This window comes from Phoenix dactylifera, chromosome 14, assembly GCF_009389715.1.
Source record: "Phoenix dactylifera cultivar Barhee BC4 chromosome 14, palm_55x_up_171113_PBpolish2nd_filt_p, whole genome shotgun sequence".
NCBI classification, from domain to species: domain Eukaryota; kingdom Viridiplantae; phylum Streptophyta; class Magnoliopsida; order Arecales; family Arecaceae; genus Phoenix; species Phoenix dactylifera.
Genome location: NC_052405.1, coordinates 23,822,626 through 23,844,424, shown reverse-complemented (window position 1 = coordinate 23,844,424; position 21,799 = coordinate 23,822,626). Strand labels below are relative to the sequence as shown.

The following is a 21,799-nucleotide window of genomic DNA, read 5'->3' as shown; positions in this document are numbered from 1 at the left end:
TGTTATAGATATCATGTGATTGTTTTCATGTCATAATGGTTGCTATACGGTGACAATGTAGTGGACCTAACACCATTATCCTATCTTTTTTTCGTTATGATATCGTTGTAGCTATAAGTATAATAATTATCAAAAGATTAACTAATTTCAAATCAAAGAAGATAAAATAAATAATGATCGCTATAATCATTACATTAGCATTTTGTTGAAGGTTTAATACAAGGGAATTGAAATAAGAAATATTTCTATGCGCCTACCAATCCCATGGTGGCTCATGGTATAAACCACAATTTTGGTGCCACGTATCTGAGCTCCGTAGTATTTTAGATCCCTTTCATGCCCAGCCTCCTTCCCCACCTCCTCCCGCTAAATTTGGCCGTCCCCTCCCCCTTTTCCCCCATTCCGATTTTGCCCCCACCCCCTCTCTTACAGAGAGAAAATCCACCCATTCTTCTCTCCCATCTAATACTAGAGAGAGAGAGAGAGAGAGAGAGAGAGAGAGAGAGATCTGGATGTCTCCGCCTCCGCCCAACTACGAGTTTCAGGAATGGTGGAATAAGGAGCGCGAGAAGGTCTACGGCCTCCTCGCCTCGCCGCCCGACGACCCCTCCATCACCTCCTCCTCCTCCGCCGACGCCGCCTGGGCCGCCGTCGAGGTACGCACCCCCACCACCCCCGTTGCCGCCGGCAAGTCCCGCGGCCGCAGCCCCCGCCAGCTCTCCTGGCTCCTCCTCCTCCGCCTCCACCACTCCGCCGCGCTCCTCGCCTCCCTCCCCGTCCGCCTCCTCGCCCTCCTCCTCACCGCCGCCCGCCGGATCTCTTCCGCCCCTGTCTCATCCTCCCCTGACTCTCGCCTCTACCGCGCGATCCGTGCCTTCCTCGTCCTCGCCGTCCTGCTCCTACTCGTCGAGCTCCTCGCCTACTTCAAAGGCTGGCACTTTAGCCCCCCTTCCTACGCCTCCTCCGCTGAGGCCCTCGAGCGCCTCTACGCCAATTGGCTCCACATCCGGGCCCAGTACCTCGCCCCCCCGGTCCAGGCCATGGCCAATGTGTGCATCGTCCTCTTCTTGATCCAGTCCGTGGATCGGGTCGTCCTTATGCTTGGCTGCATCTATATACGGCTCCGGGGTTTGAAGCCCGGGGCAGCGGTGGAGTACAATGATGGGGATGTGGAGGGTGGGCGGGCGGTCGAGAACTACCCCATGGTTCTGGTCCAGATCCCCATGTGCAATGAGCGGGAGGTAAGGATATCAATTCAAGAATTTTTTTTTCCTCAATTTCAAGAGCAAATCTGGATTTATCTATACGAATATCAAGCTATTGCTGGCTAACTTCGGTAATAAAGATTGGATCTTTGTATTTATTATTATTATTATTAATTGGAAGGGCACTTGCTTGCCTTATATAATCCAATAACCCCTACCAAAAAGTAGATGATTGACTTTCGAGGAGCTAATTTTTCATGAGTGGATTTCCGCAAGTTAAATGTAGCTTTTCCTAATGAAGAAAAAATCTAGAAAAAACATGTCTTTAAGATGCGCAAAGGTGCCTTAGGCAAAGTGCAATTAACATCATTTCTTTTTCTTTGATTTTTTTTGGTGTGATAATTTTTTGAGCTTACAATGGCTGCTGGATAACAACTAGAACGATGAATTAAAATTGTGATTTCACTTCTCTACAATTTAATGGCCATGGTGACATCCATGTAAACTAGAAACTTTCATTACTAAGTTTGGTGGGCAGATTAAACCTTTATAGTTTATGTTAGGTTGAGAGGTTCTGACAATAATGTTGTGCCTCAAGATTTGCTTTTGCTCTAATGTTCTTTGGTCCGCTTCAACTTCAACATACTCTTTTTTGGTCTAAGTGTGCTAAAGTTTTCAGGCCACATAGTGATCTTGTCATGATTTCCTAGCCAAAAAGTTCTACTTTTATCAATGGGTGCATCATACATTGTTAATTTAGAAAGATATGACCTTTCAACTATTTTTTGAGAAAGTGATTTTGGAGCTCACCATGCCTCAGGCCTCAACATGAGACAGTCTAACAATACCTTTTGGCTCAAGGATGAGGATATAAAAGTGAGGTGATGCAATGCAACCCTGGAGAACACTGGTATGCAAAGCACAAACACTAATGCTGATCTAAAACCTTTTGTTGACTAACTTATGCTGATGAAAGGTAAACGACACAACTAAAATCACGCTGGAATTAATTCATCATGCAGCAAGTACATGAAGTAATGGGAAAAACTAATATGCATTATATCTAGAAAATATGCAATTTTGACCTATATCTATGAGCTGATAATACCTCAGATCAGTAAATTTACGCATCAAAATTTTTGGACAACATTCAAGGTTCACGAAGGTGTTTTAGAAGATTTCTTGGTGATGAATTGATGTTTGTTAGAGCTGATATTGCTTCCATCTACTTTCTGATCACTCCCTTGTTTTCGACCTATATCTACTTTCTCGTAACAATTCTGAGCATTGGTCAGTTCTCAATTGGAGCAAACAGCTAGAGATTAGCCCATCAAAGGTGCTAGCTGCTTTAATCAATGTTTGAGCTATTTAGGTTGCTTTAGGCAAGTGAACTAGATAAATTAAAGGGAAAAAAGAAACGAAGAAGAAAGGGAAAGGAAGATAAACAAAAGAAGAAGATGGATTGGATAAAAAAGATATTACTAATCTTACATCATACTTCTCACACTTTCTTGAGCCTCATGTTCTAGGGGAAAAAAGCAAACAACTTTTTACTTGGTAAGACATTATGACCTCAGAAGTGGATGGCTAGGATATACATAACAGTCAATTGCTTATTGTTTTGCAAATAAATCCTTTTTTATATGACCTCCAACACATAGTATGCGGTGCTTCAAGTCCATCTATAGGTTCAGATGACTCTTCTATTATTATGAGTATACCTTAAATTCCTATTGATTCCTAGCACTAGAATTTAGTTGGCCCATGTCTGGTCTCTATGCAGGCCAGACCTAGCCCGAAAAAAATTTCGGGCTTTGGGCTTGTATCGAATCTCGATTGGGCTAGCGTGAAGAGGGGGGAGAGAGTGGAGAGGGGAGAGAGATCGGGTGGGAGAGAGAGGATTGAGAGAGGGGAGAGAGGGAGGGAGAGAGGAGAGAGAGTGTAGAGGGGAGAGAGATTGGAGGGAGAGAGATCTAGTGGGAGAAAAATGAGAGGGGAGAGAGAGATTAGGAGGGAGAGAGGAGAGAGAATAGAGAAGAGAGAGAGAGATCGAGTAGGGGAGAGGAGAGAGGGGAGGGACATTGAGGGAAAGAGGGTACAGAAGAGAGCGATAGCAAAGAGGGGAGAGAGATTGAATGGGAGAGAGAGGACTGAGTAGAGATGGAGAGGGGAGAGAGATTAGAGAGGAGAGAGGGGGAGAGAGATATTGAGTGGGAGATGGAGGAGAGAGGGGAGGAGCAGAGTGGGGGGAGAGATTAGGTGGGAAAGAGAGGAGCGAGGAGAGAGACCTGTGAGGGGAGAGAGCGGAGAGGGGAATGAGAGATTGGGTGAGAGAGAGATTGAGTGGGGTTTCTTGGGCTTGGTTTTGACTTGGTCTAGACTTGGGCTTTGAGTTTCGTTACAAGCTGGGCTCGGCCAAGCATCGGCCACAGCTCATTCCAAAATTACTTCGGGTTCTATGTTCAAGCCCAAGCCCGACTTGAACTACCTTGAGCCTAGCCCATGGCTTGACTGGAAACCAGCCCAACTTGATGGGCGTTGGGCTAGTTTGGGCCTATTTCCAACCTTTTTTGATCCCCACCATGAGCGATATATGTTATAAAAAAGATATAAACCAAATCTTAACTTCATAAAATGTTGATATCATCTCTAGTGGTGCTGCCAATATGTATGTACGTACACCCACACATATATATACATAAATTTCATAGATACATTTATGTATATATTTATATGCTTATATGTATATATAGGGGCCAATCCCTTATGGTTTTGCAAAAGTGTCCCTCTTATACAACAAGAGAAGCAAAATACTCTTATAACTTACAAACATTAGGCAGCATATATGTTACAATTTGATTACTACCAATGGAAGGGTAGGCATTCTTTTGTACTCAATTTTGCACACTATTGTCTTAAGACTCAAATGCCTTGCTTAATTATGGTACTTATGTCATTGTATGTCTTCACTGAGGTTTTTGCACATTTGTAGCATGTAAAGTTGGTCATTGGCAATGTTCATTGAGAGTCTTTAAATACAACATTGTACCCTTTGCCTTACTCTTCATCAAAATTTCTTATTCACAAATATAATTTTCCATAAAAGGATGGTTATGCTTACCTAATTTGAGAACATTAACGACCCTTAGGGCTCCACTATCTTACAAAATGATTGGTGACAAATTACATGCACACATACACACACTAAAATTACATGTTATTTCTATTTAGGGAATCTATGGGTTGATGTTAATAGCTAGAAAATTATGAAATTTTTGAGAAACATTGTGAGCAAAATCATGGAGATCATAAAGGTTCGACCAACTAGCTAGAATTTGAGTTATGTAGTAATCCTTTTCCATTTAGAAAACACACTCTAAACTAGACTATGAGAATACAAGCCTAGGTTATGAAAGTTCAGCTTGGATGAAAGTATCATGGTACATTAAGTAAGGATTATTTTTATGAGGCCTAATGACGATACATAATGACAATTTTGTTGGAAGAAAAAATCTTTTATTTTTTGTTTGGATAAGCATGTGGGTGGTAATAAGAGTTTTCTATAGAAAGAGTTAGAATGATTAATCTTTTTTTCCTAATATATGTGTGTATGCACACACACATATAAGTTACATGTATACAATTGTTTACCACTAAGATTTCCCATGTTGACTCATTGAAATTAGTCCACAAGTGAATACAAAAACCAAAACTTTGTTATTCTGTGGAAATAATGGTTCATTAAGGAAAATAATGCAAGTTTTATATAGTTATATGAGCCTTGTACATGTTGTCAATAGGTAATATTATTTAAAGTGGGGATATAAAATTATGGGGGTCAACAGGGATTAGAATTGATTTTTGGGTGATTAAAGAGGCATCTAATCCTATGGATGGACCTGGAGGACTTGGTACTATGAGTCAATGGCTTTTGAGTCTTTAAAAAGCCATTGAAGCCTATTTCACTTTTTTTATGGATGGACCTGGAGGACTTGATATTATAAAACTAATGGCTTTTGAGTCTTTAAAAAACCATTAAAGCCTGTTTCACCTTTTGCATATTCTCCTTTTAGAATTTTTTTTTCATATTTTTAAATATATATTTTCTTGCATGACCCTCCTTTCATTTTATTGATTGCTTCTTGACCCACTAAATTTTTATCACCTAAGTTTTCCTAGGCATGCATATTTGACATTTGGGTTCCAAGCATCTTTAGATCCATGTAACATATATAGTTCTTTAGTCAGTAAATACTCTCGAATCACCAATGTTCAAATGGTATCATGCATTTAAACAGTCTATAAAAACGTTGAGCATTAAAAAATTATTTAGTCTCAAAACAAGACTTAATGTAGTGGCAAGTCATTATTCTCTTATACTTTACTCATCTACATAAAATGTTTCGAGGATGTTGATTCGCTTAAATTTTTTTCAACTGAAATTATTGTGTGAATATCAACATTCAAGTGATTTAAACTCTTTTTAAATTTGAAAGTCTGAACTTGGTTTATCTATTGCTGAGGCTACAACCGTAAAAGCTTGACCTTCTTAGAAAGTTGAAAATTTGTTCACTTGTTGGTACATGTGAATAATTTGGTGGAGATATGGTTGTTAATTTCATTTTTCTTAAATATTTCTATAAAATATTGAAAAGCCTTGTATGCTGAGAATCTAACATAGAAGAATCGTTATCAGATCTATTATAGATTGCATCACTGATAACATGGTAAGGTATCTATATCATATTCATAAGGAAGAGGGATCCCCTCTCTACTCTTCATGATTTTTTTTTTCTTTTTTAACTCAGGATTTCTTTTTATAGTAAAAGGAGTTAGCAGAAGATAACAATGATGGAAATGATTGGCCCCTGGACCTGAGAATATAAAATAGAATAATGGCTACTGTAGCTATTTTGGATTGAACTACTACTAATATGCTAAGATGTTCTAATATCCTATTCATAAAGAAAAAGTCTCTTTTTCCTTCATGATTATTTTATTTTATTTTATTTTTGTAGAAGGAATAAAACATGATAACAATGATTTTGCAATGCTTATGTCAAGACATATAGAGGTGTCCTATCGAGAAATGTATCATATCGGCCAGCCATTGATGCAATATTGATTTTTTGAGGTTTGAATCCTTCGAAGACAAGGAGACCATGTCTCTCCATTATGAGTCCTAAGTTATCAATCCCAATATTATCTTAACATTAGAGACTATGCCAAGGACCTTTAATTCCCTCTCAGGTTAGGTATGCACATGTGACTTTTCCTTTAAAGTTTTAAATTGTTAGAAAGTCTGGCATTAGAGCAGTTCTAGAATAAAAGGAGCTTTTAGGCTTCTCCAAAAGGTATGAATATCATGAATATTATTCTACAAGGAGTTCAAGCCATGGCCAGTTACAAGATAATCCAATTAGTGTGATGTTAAGGGGGTCGTTTGCTTAGATGAAAAGGGATGGGGGGTTATTGCTGTGATCTTTTTTTTGTTTTTTCTCTTTTTTGGGGGTGGTGGTGGGGGTGAGGGTGAGGGGGCAGTCTGCCTCCCTATGCAAGTTTGTAAATGGTTTTTGGCTCTACACCTACCCATTTAAGTCACCACCTATAATCATCCCATCTCCCTTCAGAATATTTTATAGTAATGCACCAATCTCCTCCCAAAATTGTTTTTAATTCTCTCCTTGAAATGGTCTTCTAGTGCATTGACTTAACTACATTAGCTTAAACTAACTTAATAACTATTAGTCTATTACATATCCTTTTTACATTCACAAACTAACCCTTCTTTTCTTTAACTAATAATATTTCATGTTGTTATCCTTCCCTGCATGCAAAAGTCTGTAGCCATCACCGACATGCTTTCCAGCTTTCCATTTGGTTTCTTGTAAATGAGCAAGCGTTGTTCCTCTTTCATAGCATCATATTCACTAGCTCTCTATTCTTTTCAATTGGGCATCATTGTGCCTTATTATTTTAGGAGGCACCCAAACCTAAATAACCCTTGCCTATTTGCCTCCAAAACCGGGTTACATTTCCATGGTCGTATATGGGAGATGACCTAGCAAAGCTCATTCTTCACTATAACCAGGTCCCTTTTTGGTCCATCACTTATGGATGGCAACATAGCCAACCCTTGCTCACTTCTCACCACAATTGGTTAGGTTGTGGCTAGTCACATAAAACAAGGGATGCACGCACATTCACAAAAATGGAATTTGGATCTGTTTCTAGTTTTTTACATGTTTAGCATAAGCTATATAAGAAAGAAAATCGTTCAGGGCATTTGTGAAAAGCTTGTTGTTTTGGAATGAATGCACTATTGTTGATTTGGTTCCCTCTTACAGACTAACATAGTAAGAGATCTTGTCAGTGCTAGAATTATGAGATGATCACATGCCACCATTTTTGTTATAGCTGGATGATCTAATTGGAATTGTGTATGGTAGACATGCTTGCAACTTAAGGGAAATTGTTATAGTATAATACTAAATCGAAAAATGTCCTTTGGTCAATAAGTTAGGTAGTAAAGAGAGCCTGAGCCTATAAATGCAATGGAGAAATAAGGATAGGAATGGAAATAATTACATTAAAAAAAGCATGGGAGTTTTCCAGTTAAGGTTGTCATGGTGGGTAACTTAGTTAGTATGGGAAATGTTTTACCTAGACTTTTGGCAGCTAGACACTTGACACCGGTGCCAAGTGTTGAAGTGTCCTCAAGTCTTGGACATGAAAACCTTCAGAAATCTAGGCATAGGGACATAATATATAATATAAATATATATATTGTACACACACATATATACATGTATGCATGTGTTTGTGTTTGTGTGTGTATATTATGTTTGTGTTTATGGATGTATTTACATATGTACATACATATATATTTATATGTTTTACTACTTATTCAAGAAAAGAGAAACTTAAAATTATGGATAGTTTTACATGTACATTTAAAACAAAAGGACACAATACTTGAAATTCCCAGAAAAACTTAAGGATACTTCATTAAGTCCAGCACTTAAAACTACGTCCCTTGCATGACCCTATGAAAAAACTGCCATGTGTTGGGCACTTTTTGCTGGCATCAGTAGGATGCTTCCAAGTAGAGTGTCTAGCCATATCATGTTGCGCCATATCGGGTCCAAGTGCCCAGAAGTGTCAGCACTTTTAGACAGCTTAAAAATGGAGTGTCCTGATAGCATTATTGGGCATGTGCGGGTAAGGTTTTAAGGAGGACAAGATAAGAACTAGTTAGCTTTTGTGTTGACATTCAAGGGGAGTGGAAGACTTAACATGAATGGGGACAATAAATATTTAGAAGAGTTGGAACTAGAGGATGTAACCCTTGATAAGAGTGAATGGAAAATGATTTCAATCTCAAATAACAAGAAAAGAAATTGTTTACTACGGTTAATATTATTAGCTTTTACTAGAATCTTTTTAATTTATGTGTAAAATTCTTAGTTGATAATTGGATGATCAATAATTTGCCTCCCCTCCTCAATCTTTCTTTCACTCTGCCCTCTCTCTCTCTCTCTCAGCTCTTGTTAGTACAATAGAGGTTTTGGATTCTTTTCAGGGCAGATATTGTTGTTTACCTAGAAAACTGTGAATATGAGATAAAACTTTTTTCCTTCATTGATCATTTTTATTGTATTCTAAAGGACTTTTATCTTCTGGGCCTGTTTTTTGTTGACTTTTCTTTACCGTTAGAGGTTTAACTATTTAAAAGACAGCCAATAAGTCTAGAAGCTCACTTGAAAATATCTGTTAATATATACTTTGTTGTTTCAGAGATGACAAGAAATCGTTGAACTGATCATAAGCGATTGTTTGAACACCTTTTGAACAAGCAATAACATGACTAGATATTAAAAATATCGCTAGATGTTGCATTTTTCAATTTTTTTGCAAAGAAACATGATATTATCACTCTATTTTGAATATAACAAATCATTGAAACACATGTTGAAACCTATATTTTAGTGTTATATCTGATTTTTCAGATGAAAAATAGAAAACTTTACGCCATAGGATTGAAAGTTTTTCTGCCACTAAGTATCCTAAGGTATGTCACCAAGGTCTAATATGAACTTATTTCTTTATCAATTGTAGTTCATGGGGAGAATATTTTCAAAACTTGTTTCTCCAGATAGGTTTCTAATGATATAGTTGTACAAACCTATTATTCTTGATTCTAAATCAGTTTCTTTTTTTGTACGGAATGCAACTCTATGTTGACTGCACAGGTTTACCAGCAGTCAATTGCAGCAGTATGCATTCTGGACTGGCCAAAGGAGAGAATGCTCATCCAAGTTTTGGATGACTCTGATGATATGGATGTGCAGCTCCTCATAAAGGCAGAAGTCCAGAAATGGCAACAAAAAGGTGTTCGCATATTGTATAGGCACCGGCTTATTCGCACAGGCTACAAGGCAGGGAACTTGAATTCTGCTATGAGCTGCGACTATGCGAAGGACTACGAGTTTGTTGCGATATTCGATGCAGATTTTCAGCCCACACCTGATTTCTTGAAGAAGACAATCCCACATTTTAAGGTAGCCTATTAACAAAGCACTGGTAAACATACAAAACAAAAGGATAGAAGGTGCTATTAAGACATAGGTTCTAAAAATTAAAATAAATGGACAATTACACCAAGAATACAGTAATCAAAACACAGTTATGTAAAGCATGTGATGCCGAAGACTGCAATTAATCTATTAAAGTGTAAAGTTGGTAGATAAGATTGAGTTTGAGAACATGCCTCATGAAGAAAGGAGGCTGCTAGAAAGATATGTACAATTTGTTAATATTTCAAAGAACATGTTATATGATGGATTCCAAATTATCCTAATCCAATTGAGTTTCTGTTAAATTTTCTTCTACAGGGGAATGATGATCTGGCATTGGTCCAAGCTAGATGGGCTTTCGTCAACAAGGATGAAAATCTGCTCACAAGGCTGCAGAACATAAATTTGTCATTCCATTTTGAGGTTGAACAACAGGTAAATGGTTGCTTCATCAATTTCTTTGGCTTCAATGGTACTGCTGGTGTATGGAGAATAAAAGCTCTTGAAGAATCTGGTGGCTGGTTGGAGAGAACTACCGTGGAGGACATGGATATTGCTGTTCGTGCTCATCTTTGTGGATGGAAATTTATCTTTCTAAATGATGTAAAGGTTTGATCATGAACTGCTGCTTGGAAGTTCTGGGACAGTTTCTTTTAGAAAATCATTATAATTATTACATGTTTTTATGCAGTGCCTTTGTGAACTTCCAGAATCCTATGAGGCTTACAAGAAACAGCAACACCGATGGCATTCAGGTCCAATGCAACTATTCCGATTGTGCTTTATTGACATCCTTCATTCGAAGGTAGGGATTCCATCGAGATCTTATGTCACAAAGGATGTGCATCAAAGTTGGGTTGTGCTTTTCCTATATTAACATACAGTAATGTTTTGGTTCTCACATTTTCTCCCCTTTTGTTTTCTAAATTTAGGTAAGCTTGTTGAAGAAGGCCAATTTGATTTTTCTGTTCTTCCTCCTGCGGAAGCTGATCCTGCCGTTCTACTCATTCACTCTCTTCTGCATTATCCTCCCACTGACCATGTTCCTGCCTGAAGCTCAATTGCCAGCTTGGGTTGTATGTTATGTGCCTGGTATTATGTCTCTCGTGAACATCCTTCCAGCTCCAAGGTCATTCCCGTTTATAGTTCCCTACCTACTTTTTGAGAACACAATGTCGGTCACCAAATTCAATGCCATGATATCAGGACTTTTTAAATTTGGGAGTTCATATGAATGGATAGTCACTAAGAAGCTGGGGAGGTCATCAGAAGCAGATTTAGTTTCCTTTGCTAAAAAGGATCCTGATCCCCAAGCAGAAGGTAGGGGCCTTCACAGAGCATCTTCGGAATCAGGCCTTTCAGAATTAAACAAATTGGAGACAACTAAGAAGCATGGGAAGATCAAGAGGAACCGTTTGTACCGGAAGGAACTTGCCCTTGCATTCATACTATTAACCGCTTCTGCCAGAAGCCTATTGTCTGCTCAAGGGATTCATTTCTATTTCTTATTGTTTCAAGGAGTCACTTTCCTTGTTGTTGGGCTTGATCTGATTGGAGAGCAGGTAAGCTAACGACAGTATTATGGTTCAAGCTATGGCCAAAAGGCTTTATGAAACTACCGTGCGCTCACCCAACTGCCTCCTTTTACAAAAGCGACCAGTGGCTGCTTCCAAGGCCCTCTGATGGAAGGTCACATTGACCCAAAAGAGGATTGATCTATCAGATTGGTTGCTTTCAGCCATTGATTCAATTGTTTTCCGGTTCGTGGTGTTGTATCATTTAGTTCTTCTCACGTGGCTATTGGATCAGAGTGGATCCTTTGCTTGGCTGGGGAAGACTGTAGTGCCCAACTGTACCAAAGGAGGCATTATCTATGAGTTTTTCCATTGTTTTCCCCCTCCCTTTTTTATGTATGATTCATAGATAGATTTGAAGATTTTTTTCTCCCTTGAACGTTTCATTGGGGATGAACTGGTATTCTTCGATAGCTATCATATAGAAGACAATCAAAGTAATTCATGTCTGTTTGAGTGAGGAGGCTGTAATGTTATTTTTGTTTCAGTGAGCAAGTAAAAGTTAGCTATGATGTTGTTTAAGCCGTGTGCCCTTTTGTTACCGTATTACCTTGCACGAATGGAGAGATTGCCATGAGGCTTTTGTTTGTTTCATGTTATCTATTTACCACTTGCAAAATGTCTGGAAGCATAAGACAGTGAGAATCCCCGTTATTCATGGAGAGTATAATTAGGCAAAGTTTGTGAAAAGATTTTTCTAAAAAATAGAGGTGAAAGTAGATCGGATAATATTTGTTCGGATATTGTAATAAATAAGATTTTTCTAAGATTTTTTATTTGAATACCAATTTTATTAGTAATTTTATTTAATTTTATATAGCACTCATGAACTTGTAAAGAAAATAAATAACTACATTAATATGCTATTAACTCGATTTATCATTCATTTAGTAATATCTTTAAATTTGTAGTCATAAAGTTTGATTATCCGGTTTAAATCAATATTTATATCCATACTTTCGATATCCGATTTGTATCCATATCCATTTAAAATAAATACGGAAATGATTTTTTGCATCTGACTAACATTCGTATCTCTATCTGTATTTGTTAGATAAAATAAATATGGATATGGATATACTAATATATGATCCATATTCAATCCAATTTTAGTCTTATTGAAAAATTCTTTTTGTCATGAATGCAGTCCTAAAATATGAATATTTTTTTCTCTCATAATATTGTTACTTTTAGTGACAGCCTAACAGGTCAACTAGCCTATGGATGTTTTTTCCCCCTTCAGCTTTTTCTTTTTCTTCTACTTTTTTCTCTTCCTAAGGAATTGTAGAAATACCTAAAGCCCCATTTGGAGGAGCTGTTGGCAGTAGAGCTTTTGGAAGTAGAGATTTTATAAAAAGCTGTTTGTTTGTTTGATAACTATATTTTTAAAGTGCTGTGCCACTTTAACATGTGTTTGGTAAACAAACTGAGAATGTACTTTTGGTATGATAAAATGATATAAATATATATTATATTTAAATATATATTAATATATTTTACCATAAAAGATATTGCATAGTATTATACAACAAAGCATCATAAAATATAATATATATTAATATATTAATATATTAATATATGATATAGTATAATATTACCGTAATGTAATATAATATTATTATAATATAGTGATATAATATTGTATACTATAGCATAATAATTTAATACAATATTAAATTATTTAACATAACATATCAATGTATTATGATATAATGTAATAAATATTATATTTATAGTATAATACAATAATAAAGATATAAAATATTATAATTATTAGCATAAATTATTTTTTATAATATAACAAATTTTCTAGCTAGGTAATAAAATTGGTTAAACAATTATTAAAGGGACAGTTTATGTAATTGTTATATTTTATCATGGGTATTTTGGTCAAAAAAAAAGTTTTCTGATGAGGCCTAAAAGGGTGGTTCTATATACACCCCCCCTATTGCTCAGGACACCCCCCAAAAATTAAAAAAAAATTAAATACTCTCTACACCCCCCCATTTGCTAAGGACACCCCTAAAAAATTAAAAATTCCTAAATTACCCCCCACCCTCCCCACCCCCTCACCTAAATTGCTCTCTACACCCCCCAAACCCCTCCACCCCGCTCTTCCCCTCCAAAACACCCGCCGGCTTCTCCCTTCCGCCCAAAAAACCTCGCCTCAAGCACCTCGCCGGCGGCCAAACCCCCTCCATCTCCCTTTGAACTGTTCCGCCCAAAGCACCTCGCCAACGCCCAAAACCCCCCCGTTCCCCCTTCTCCCTCTCGTCGCCGGCATTCTCCCGATCTCCGACCACCTCGCCGGCTTCTCCCGAAACCACCTCCCCGGCCATCTCCCGAGCAACGAGCACCTCGCCGGCGCCTCCACGACCACCTCGAGGTAGCTCCCCCCCCCCGCCTCCCCAAATCGTTTGGCACTGGTTCTTTGAACCAGTGCCTTCGGTTCGGCCCCATGGGGCCGACCCGCTGCAATTGGGTCGGCCCCATGGGGCCGACCAAAATACATTGGTTCGGCCCCATGGGGCCGACCCAATGTATCTTGGTCCCCATGGGGCCGAATCCAAATTTTTTTTTTTTTCTGTTGCTAGACTAAGGATTATTTTTATTCCCAAATTTTAGCCTAGATCACGTCCTTAGGGTGAATTGGATACCCAACATCAAGGACAAGTTTTTCATTACTAGATTAGATAGTAATTTGAGAAGTAGGGATAATTTAGAATCATTATCATATAGCATTAACATGGTGCATCCAAATATGATGATCTTGTTACCTTCATCGATGTCATTCTTGATCTTGGAATGATTATCTCATATCAAATGCTCTATCAAATAATAAAACCACAACATTAGTTAACGAACAAAAACTAAAAACAAAAACTAAGAACTGCGGCATAGTTTTAGGTAAAGTCTATTATTGAGTTATGTCTTGAGTTTACGAGTCGTATACTTTTGAATTATCATTTATGTATGCAATTGAAGTAACATTGAATTATTTATCACAAAACCCAATCATGTAGATTCCAAGAAGTAACTTGTTTCTTTTTTGGCTTGTTTTATCATTTATCATTTATGTATGCAATTGAATTATTTTTTTTGATATAGCCTAACATTGAATTTCTATATTTTCAGACATGGATCCCGGTCCCTCCAGAGTTAGACCTACGGCGTCAGCTAGGAGACGTCGTGCTAGGATTGCTTCTCCCGAGCCTGCTCATATGCCATCGCCCTCTCCTGAGTCAGAGCATGATGATATGCCCGCTAGGGGCGAAGACGATGAGTCCGTTGGACCATGTCCAGGAGGTCTAGAGGATGAGTCCGTCCTGATCAGTTTCAGGACGCATATAGCAGCTTCCATCTGGAGGCAACAGGTATTGTTTATTTGTTATAGCATTATATTTTGTTTATTGATGTTTTATAAAGTAGTAGTAATTATACATTTATATTACAGGAACGGGCTCCACTAAAGTGCATGAACCATACTGCCAAGGTTGGTGAATGGAAGTGGTGGTCTTCAAACCAACCAAATACCAGGTTCAAAGCACTATTGAGGCAGTCGGGCCTCATAGAGTTAGTACAGTGCTCTTATCGATTCACCGATAAGATTCTGATTTCGGGCTTCGTAGAGAGATGGCAGCCCGAGACGAACACCTTCCATATACCATTTGGCGAGATCACTATCACGTTGGATGATGTATCCGCCATTTTAGGGATTCCTGTCGCAGGTGCCTCAGTAGCAGTTTCTCCTGAGAGGATGAGTGATCGGGATGCTGAGGAGCTACTTGTGGAGTTGTTGGGGGTGTCAGCTGGAGACGCGCGTCAGGAGGTACTGTCATCGCGCGGTCAGTCTGTGAGGATGGAGTGGCTGAGGACTCAGTTTCACTCTGTTTCTGATAGAGACAGCCAGCAGAGGATAGAGTGTGCAGCACGAGCCTATTTGTTATTTTTGTTAGGCTGCACACTCTTTGCTGATAAGAGTGGGACCAGGGTGCCTATAGCGTATCTGTGTTTACTGCGGGATCTGGATAGGGTGAGCACATATGCCTGGGGTACAGCTGCCTTAGCATATTTGTATCGGCAGTTGGGGATTGCGTCGAGGTCATCAGTGAGACAGATCAGTGGTTATATGACGCTTCTGCAGGCATGGATTTATGAGCATTTTCCAGCACTCAGTCCTCACCCGTCGCTTGAGTATACTGATGCCAGTCCCCGCGTGCACCGCTGGATGCCCGGTACTCCATCCCGTACCACGATGGACCATTTAGTGGTTCTACGTGAGTCATTGGACCTTTTGAGCATCGATGAGGTACGTATCATATTACCATTTGCTTGTGTTTGTCAGTACTTTTAATATGCGATATAGTATAAAACTGAAATGGACCTTTTGTTTTGCAGGTTATTTGGGATCCCCATCATCGGCTTCGGGGAGATCGCCCATATGTTGATATCGCATTTTTTAGTGGCTCCATCAAGTGCCTTGATATCGTAGAACCCTATCATCCAGAAAGGGTTCTTAGACAGTTTGGTCGTATTCAGACCATCCCTCGAGCGCCACTAGCCCCCACGCGAGCCAACAGAGGTTCCACAGCAGGCTCGTACCGGATACATTACTCCTATATGGATCAGCTTTGGGAGCGGTGGGAGGACCACGTGCTAAGCCAGGCGAGCAGGAGCCACCCAGTTACCCGGCCATCAGACAGCGTACCGGGATACATGGAGTGGTATCTCCGTATCACGCACGTTGCAGTTCAGCCTCCTCATCTGCGCTCGAGTACTCATTCTGGAGCTAGGGGAGGTCATGATGATGCTGACATGCACCGGCGGCGTATTGCAGATGCACTCGGTATCAGTACCGACATTGTACGGATGGGTCCCTCAGAGGCTACGTCCCTAGGTGCCGGGCACCTATTTCATGCTATTTGTCAGATGCATCAGTTACTTCTGGGTGATGAGCCTGGCCCGAGTACAGCACCCTCTCATTCGGATCCAGCACCCTCTCATTCGGACGTACAGCAGTACACGCGTCGACGACGGCGTCATAGGGATTGATGATGGAGCCTTTATTTTGATTATGTAGCTTCGACTTTTTTTTTTTGTGTAATTTGAAACTGTTGATATTAATGAAAAATATATATTTTTGGTACATTTACGTGTAATCTTTGTAAAGCCTGGCCCGTTCTATTTTACACAAATATAACAGTGCACATAACAATCAATCTAACAATGCGAAGACAGATATTTTTTGATTTATATTGATGATGGAGTTTCACAGTACATGACTCTAAGAGCCCAAAAAAATTTACAACTTTCAAAAATTGTACATATATAAACAATCAATCTAACTCTACTGTCTCGCTAATTATAACATTAGATGAGATGCTCTCTTTGAACTGTTGAATCCGGGCTTCATATGAATTTTTCCATCCGGGCTTCAAAAATTTACCCTCTCTACTCTTGAAGATCTATACATTAAACAATTTATGTAAGTACACAGTTGTAAAAATAGCTCGCTAAACTAATACAAAATTGCACAATACATTATAATACCTCGTAAGTTGTAAATTCGCTTGTGTAATCCAGTACAAATTCTGATCCAATTATACTCGATTCGGTTGTAGCATAGCCCTACATATAAAATAATTTATCACCAAGAATTAATGAATCAGAGGATCTGTTCGGCACAAAATTCAGCACGGCACGCGATTTGGCACCAGAAGCCTTCTGTTCGGCTGCACAGTGCCGAACAGAAGGCTTCTGTTCGGCTGCACAGAGCCGGACAGAACCCTTCTGTTCGGCTGCACAGTGCCGGACAGAAGCCTTCTGTTCGGCACTGTGCAGCCGAACAGAAGGCTTCTGTTCGGCACTGTTCAGCCGTGCCGAACGGAGCACGAACCGTGAAAAAAAAAAAAATTCGAAACAAGGTGGAACACGTACCTTTGCGGCCGATTCTTCGTCCCAAATCACTAGTTGCTTGTCCATGCTTCGAATGGGGCTTAAATCTCCTTCAAAGATCGCCTAAACGATGTAAATGGATCGAGGGGTTTAAGGGGGGTTTGAGGGGTGTTTTTTTTTTTTTTTCTTTTCAAAACGAAACGGAGGAGGAGGAAGGGGGGGTGTACTGAGAAAATTTCAAGGGCAATATGGTAATTACACTAAAGGTTAGTTTGGGTATTTTTTTTTTGGTTTTTGGGGGGTGTCCTTAGCAATAGGGGGGGTGTATATAGAACCCCCCGGCCTAAAAGCGCTTTTTCAAAAAGCTCCAAAATGGAGTTTTTCCCAAAAATCTGCTTTTAGCTTTTTTTCCGAATTTTTTACTAAATACCCCTATTTCATCTAAAAGTATTTTTGGAGGGCTAGAAAGTACTTTTTGGCCATCAAAAAGCTCTTCCAAACGTGGCCTAACCCATATAATAAATACTAGTCTAAAGTAATTTGAGATATATAATAAGAGTAGACCTATGGGGCTCCCATGATGTGCACATGAGCAGCTCCTTGCCACATGGCAAGAAGAATGGGGCAACTTATGGATTTTGGCAATGAAATCAAACCAAAGTGCTGGCATTGTACGCCACATTTTACTTTGGGAGCCACAGGTGCAAGCATTTACCATACATGCCTGGGGATCTATGGTTACTAGGGTTTTGAGTAACCCGAGATACTTATTTTCAAAATACAATTTTCTGAAAAAGAGCTTGGCAGCACCTTTGTTTGCAAAACATAAATTTCCTAATAATTTCTTTATAATTTTTTTAAAAAAAGGGTTTGGCAGCACCTTTGCATTTCTAAGACAGATTGGTCATTGATGCAGTTGGAGCAAGCATTAGAGTTCACTTCTGCATCTATCAGATTCTTAGCATAGGTTGGCATGTCCTTGGAGCATCAACAGGTAAGAGGGCACAAATTTCTAGATTTCAGTTCTTCAACCTTATTAACAAATTTGGCTCTCCACTTCTATGATCACCATAAGATCGCATGGTATGGTAAACTATGATCATATCATCCAGGAGAAGTCAGAGATTCAGTCAACCTTTGCTAAGGTTGACAATGGGTTTAGAGCCAAAAATGTGGCCCGAAGGGGCCTCATTGCTGTTTGATGTGGATATATTTACAGGGCTTAACGTTTCCACGGTTGAGCCCGGCACCGAATTCCTTCTTCCTTCACCTATACATCCACTAGCATCCATATGTAAAACATCACAAACCTGAAGTGGAACTGATTGGGCCATTTTCTAGGAGTTAGGGTCTGAATGGTTAGCCACCAATAAGCCATCTAGTCTAATGCCCTGTTTGTCTCCTCGTAGACGTGAGTGGCCTCGAATGAGCTCAACATGGCGATTATCCTCCTCAAATTCTCTAGCATGTGGTGAGAGACATCAAGATCCATCAAATACCTTCGAAAGCACTTCAGTGAAAATACTTGCTTTCTCTCTTTTATGCCTACTAGGAGGAAAAACGAAAGAGAAAAATAATGGAATGGAAATTAGGTCTGCAATGATTCAATGCTAAGACCTAACCTTGGCGACCACCCAAGGGTTTGTGGCCAAAGCCTAAGCTCTATCTTCAACTACCTCAAACCGGAGTAGAATATGACCCTTGAAGAGGGCAATCATCTTAAACTCTAGACCATCGTCTCATTCTTCCTCCCCTTCTATGCATCACCTCTTTGTTACAACTTGTCATTGCATTCTTGCTTAGGTATTGTATATTGATATGGTGGAAAACAAGCTCAATAACACGGCAGGACTGGACTTGCCCTGCTCAGAACTAATGTGGTACTCGACAGTCGAACTTGGTCTACCTTGAATAATATAAGGGTCAGAATAAGCAGACTAAGAAACGACTGACTTCTGAGATTCCACATTGCCCGATGCAAAATTCTGCAGCCCGAACAAATAGCCATTCAGCTCGAGCCGACCTGAGTCCTCTAATCTCAAGCAGCGGCTTTCTACTCTATACAGAAGTGCACTCCCTTCTTCACATCGATGATTAAAGATTACTATAATGGTTCTAAGCGGTTATGCCGTATCTTTAGGCGGTAATATATGGTCATAGATGGTTATGGTACGACTCCATTTTGTTACAACATGATCCTCAGAAAATTCTAGACTTCATGACTATATATAGACTTAGAATCCCTTTATGAAAAGTATGACGACAACATATAGCATCACTATGACTCTTTTATCCTCTCTTTTCAAATACTATTATCCAAAACTCCCCGATTCGACTTCAACATTGGAGGGTCTGACGGGAGCCAATCTAGCAAGTCCTAACCGGTTATTGTTTTGGAGATTGATGGAGGCGATCCATATCATTGACCCAAAGATTGGCAGCAAAATATATGTTAGAAGGAAAAAGAAAATTCCCATGTGGGAGCTACAAACGGGCATCTGCATGAGACCGGATAGCTTCGTTGCCACTAAAGAAGTCGGAGAATCATTATCCAACATCTCTTCCTTGTTGCCTGTAGACACTCTAAAGACATGCCAACCTACTGCTAAGAATTTGATGGTGGTGTTGAGGCAAACCTAAATAGTTATTCTTGTAATTGTTATGAATGATCATGTTGTTTTGGTACTGTAGAGATGCCGCCAAGTCTTCTTTCTTGAATAATTCTAAGCAAATTATGAGAAAAATGGACCCTGATATTTGTTGCATTTCAGAGACAAATAATATTGGGTAACTCAATCCTCCGAGCATGGTGCTGCTTTGGTAATCATTGGAACTTCTGGGCAACCCTATGGAACGCTTTTGCGCATTGTAGTTTTTGGAAAAGGCTTTAACGCAGGTGAATTATTTCAACACTATTAAGGATTCAGCCATTTATTTGATTTCATTACTAACTTTTAATCCTTGGGTTTTAGATGTAGTATTTTCCAATATTTGTGGCTCTCGATGATGCTTATTCCAGCATTTGGCTTCAAGTGCAATTTCTCTCTACTTGCTTGGTCAGAGAAGAAAGATGGAAAGGAATTCATGGAGGACCAAATTAGAGTGCCATGTTTTCTTTAGGAATAATAGTTTATTACATTTAGGATATTTTGGATTCCTTATACTTGGAGTAACCATAGGCATGAAAGAGCTAGAATGCAGTGTAAATTATATTCTAGAATCCATGAGGAAATGAATATATTGTCATTAAGTGGCATGCATCATGCTGGGCGATTGGGATGAGGTTTGACAACAATTATTGAATCTCCTTAATCAAAACCTTTAGTTCCCCAGCTGCTATTAGCTTTGCACTTGAGATATTGTAGTGTGATAGCCTCTGAGCACCAAGGAGCAGTAGTTTCCCATGATCATTTTGCAGCTCGTAAGACTTTCGAAGGTAGCTCCTGCATTGCTATCAGTGACGGAACCATCGAAATTGAGCTTGATAACATGGTGGTAGGGGGTAGCCAAGAGACTAAAAAGATTGTCAAAACTACATGAGCCATTGCCACCCCAGCACCCCATTGTTGATGAGTTAGTCATAGTAGCTTGGACGAATTCAAAAGATAGTCGAATGTTACTTTTCACTAGCTTATCAGGAGTGGTACGTTTCCCTAGAAGATGTGCTCTGGATGCAACACAAGAATCACCAAGTGTAGAACAAGACTTTCTTCTGAATCATAGGAATCCTCGAGCTGGATATGGTGATTTACGAACTCTTCTAATGACTACGAAGCATTACCAAGATGGATGAACTAAGAGAGAAATGATCATACTTGATGCACCATGGTGCAAGAGATTAAAATGAGACCAATATCCTAAAGCTGATGATTACAGAAATCACACCCGAAATCTTGGTTGCCAAGAGGAAACCTTCCAACAAAACATTTGAACTCGAGGTACAACTGGAAATTTACAAATCCATGGAAAGGATGACACTGCTTGGATTGAAAAGAGAGTTTGATCATCCTGTAAAAGTCCTCTGCTTTCACATTTTGCCTTGAGTTAGTAACCCAACAGAGCCGATCAATGCACTCAACTGTAGGAATTGCCATGCCCAATACTTGTTGTGCACTACCTTGAAAAGGATGACCTCATTTGAATTGGTGAGATACCATTGCTTTTGGTCCGTAATAAACTCAGCTACCTTCATATTATCTACAATACTTCAGGGGCAAAGAAAGTCAATTAAGAGGAATATTATATAAGGTAGGAATCACTAAATATGTTGATTGACTGTCCATTACCAAACTTCTATTCGAACTTAGTTCCAATCACTATTCCTGTAGTAATCATTCCAAAGACCATGAAACCTATATTTGCAGTGGACCAACTGGATCCAGAGGCTGATGGGATTGAGTAGCAGATGACTGGCTGCTTTTCCAAACTTAGCAATGTGCTGGCTTCATAGGTGTTGGAGAACAAGTCCGAGCTTCCATGCATCCTAGTTGAAGTAGGCCGAAATCGCACACTTGTAGGTCACAATACTCCTAGGTGAGTTCCAGACTAC

At 39.3% G+C, this 21,799-nt stretch overlaps 1 protein-coding gene across 2 annotated transcripts; it reads left to right on the top strand.

Moving 5' to 3' along the window:
* Positions 1-448: 448 nt before the first annotated feature.
* Positions 449-11,877, top strand: LOC103721283 (probable xyloglucan glycosyltransferase 6). Of its 2 annotated transcripts, none has more exons than XM_008811425.4 (5): positions 449-1,241; positions 9,458-9,766; positions 10,100-10,384; positions 10,473-10,586; positions 10,714-11,877. In XM_008811425.4, the coding sequence occupies exons 1-5, from the start codon at positions 513-515 to the stop codon at positions 11,350-11,352; spliced, it is 2,076 nt and encodes a 691-aa protein (XP_008809647.1). In that variant the 5' UTR covers positions 449-512; the 3' UTR covers positions 11,353-11,877. The 2 variants fall into 2 exon arrangements, with proteins under 2 accessions (XP_008809647.1, XP_008809646.1); XM_008811424.4 differs by having other exon boundaries at positions 453-1,241; positions 10,100-10,390.
* Positions 11,878-21,799: the final 9,922 nt, after the last annotated feature.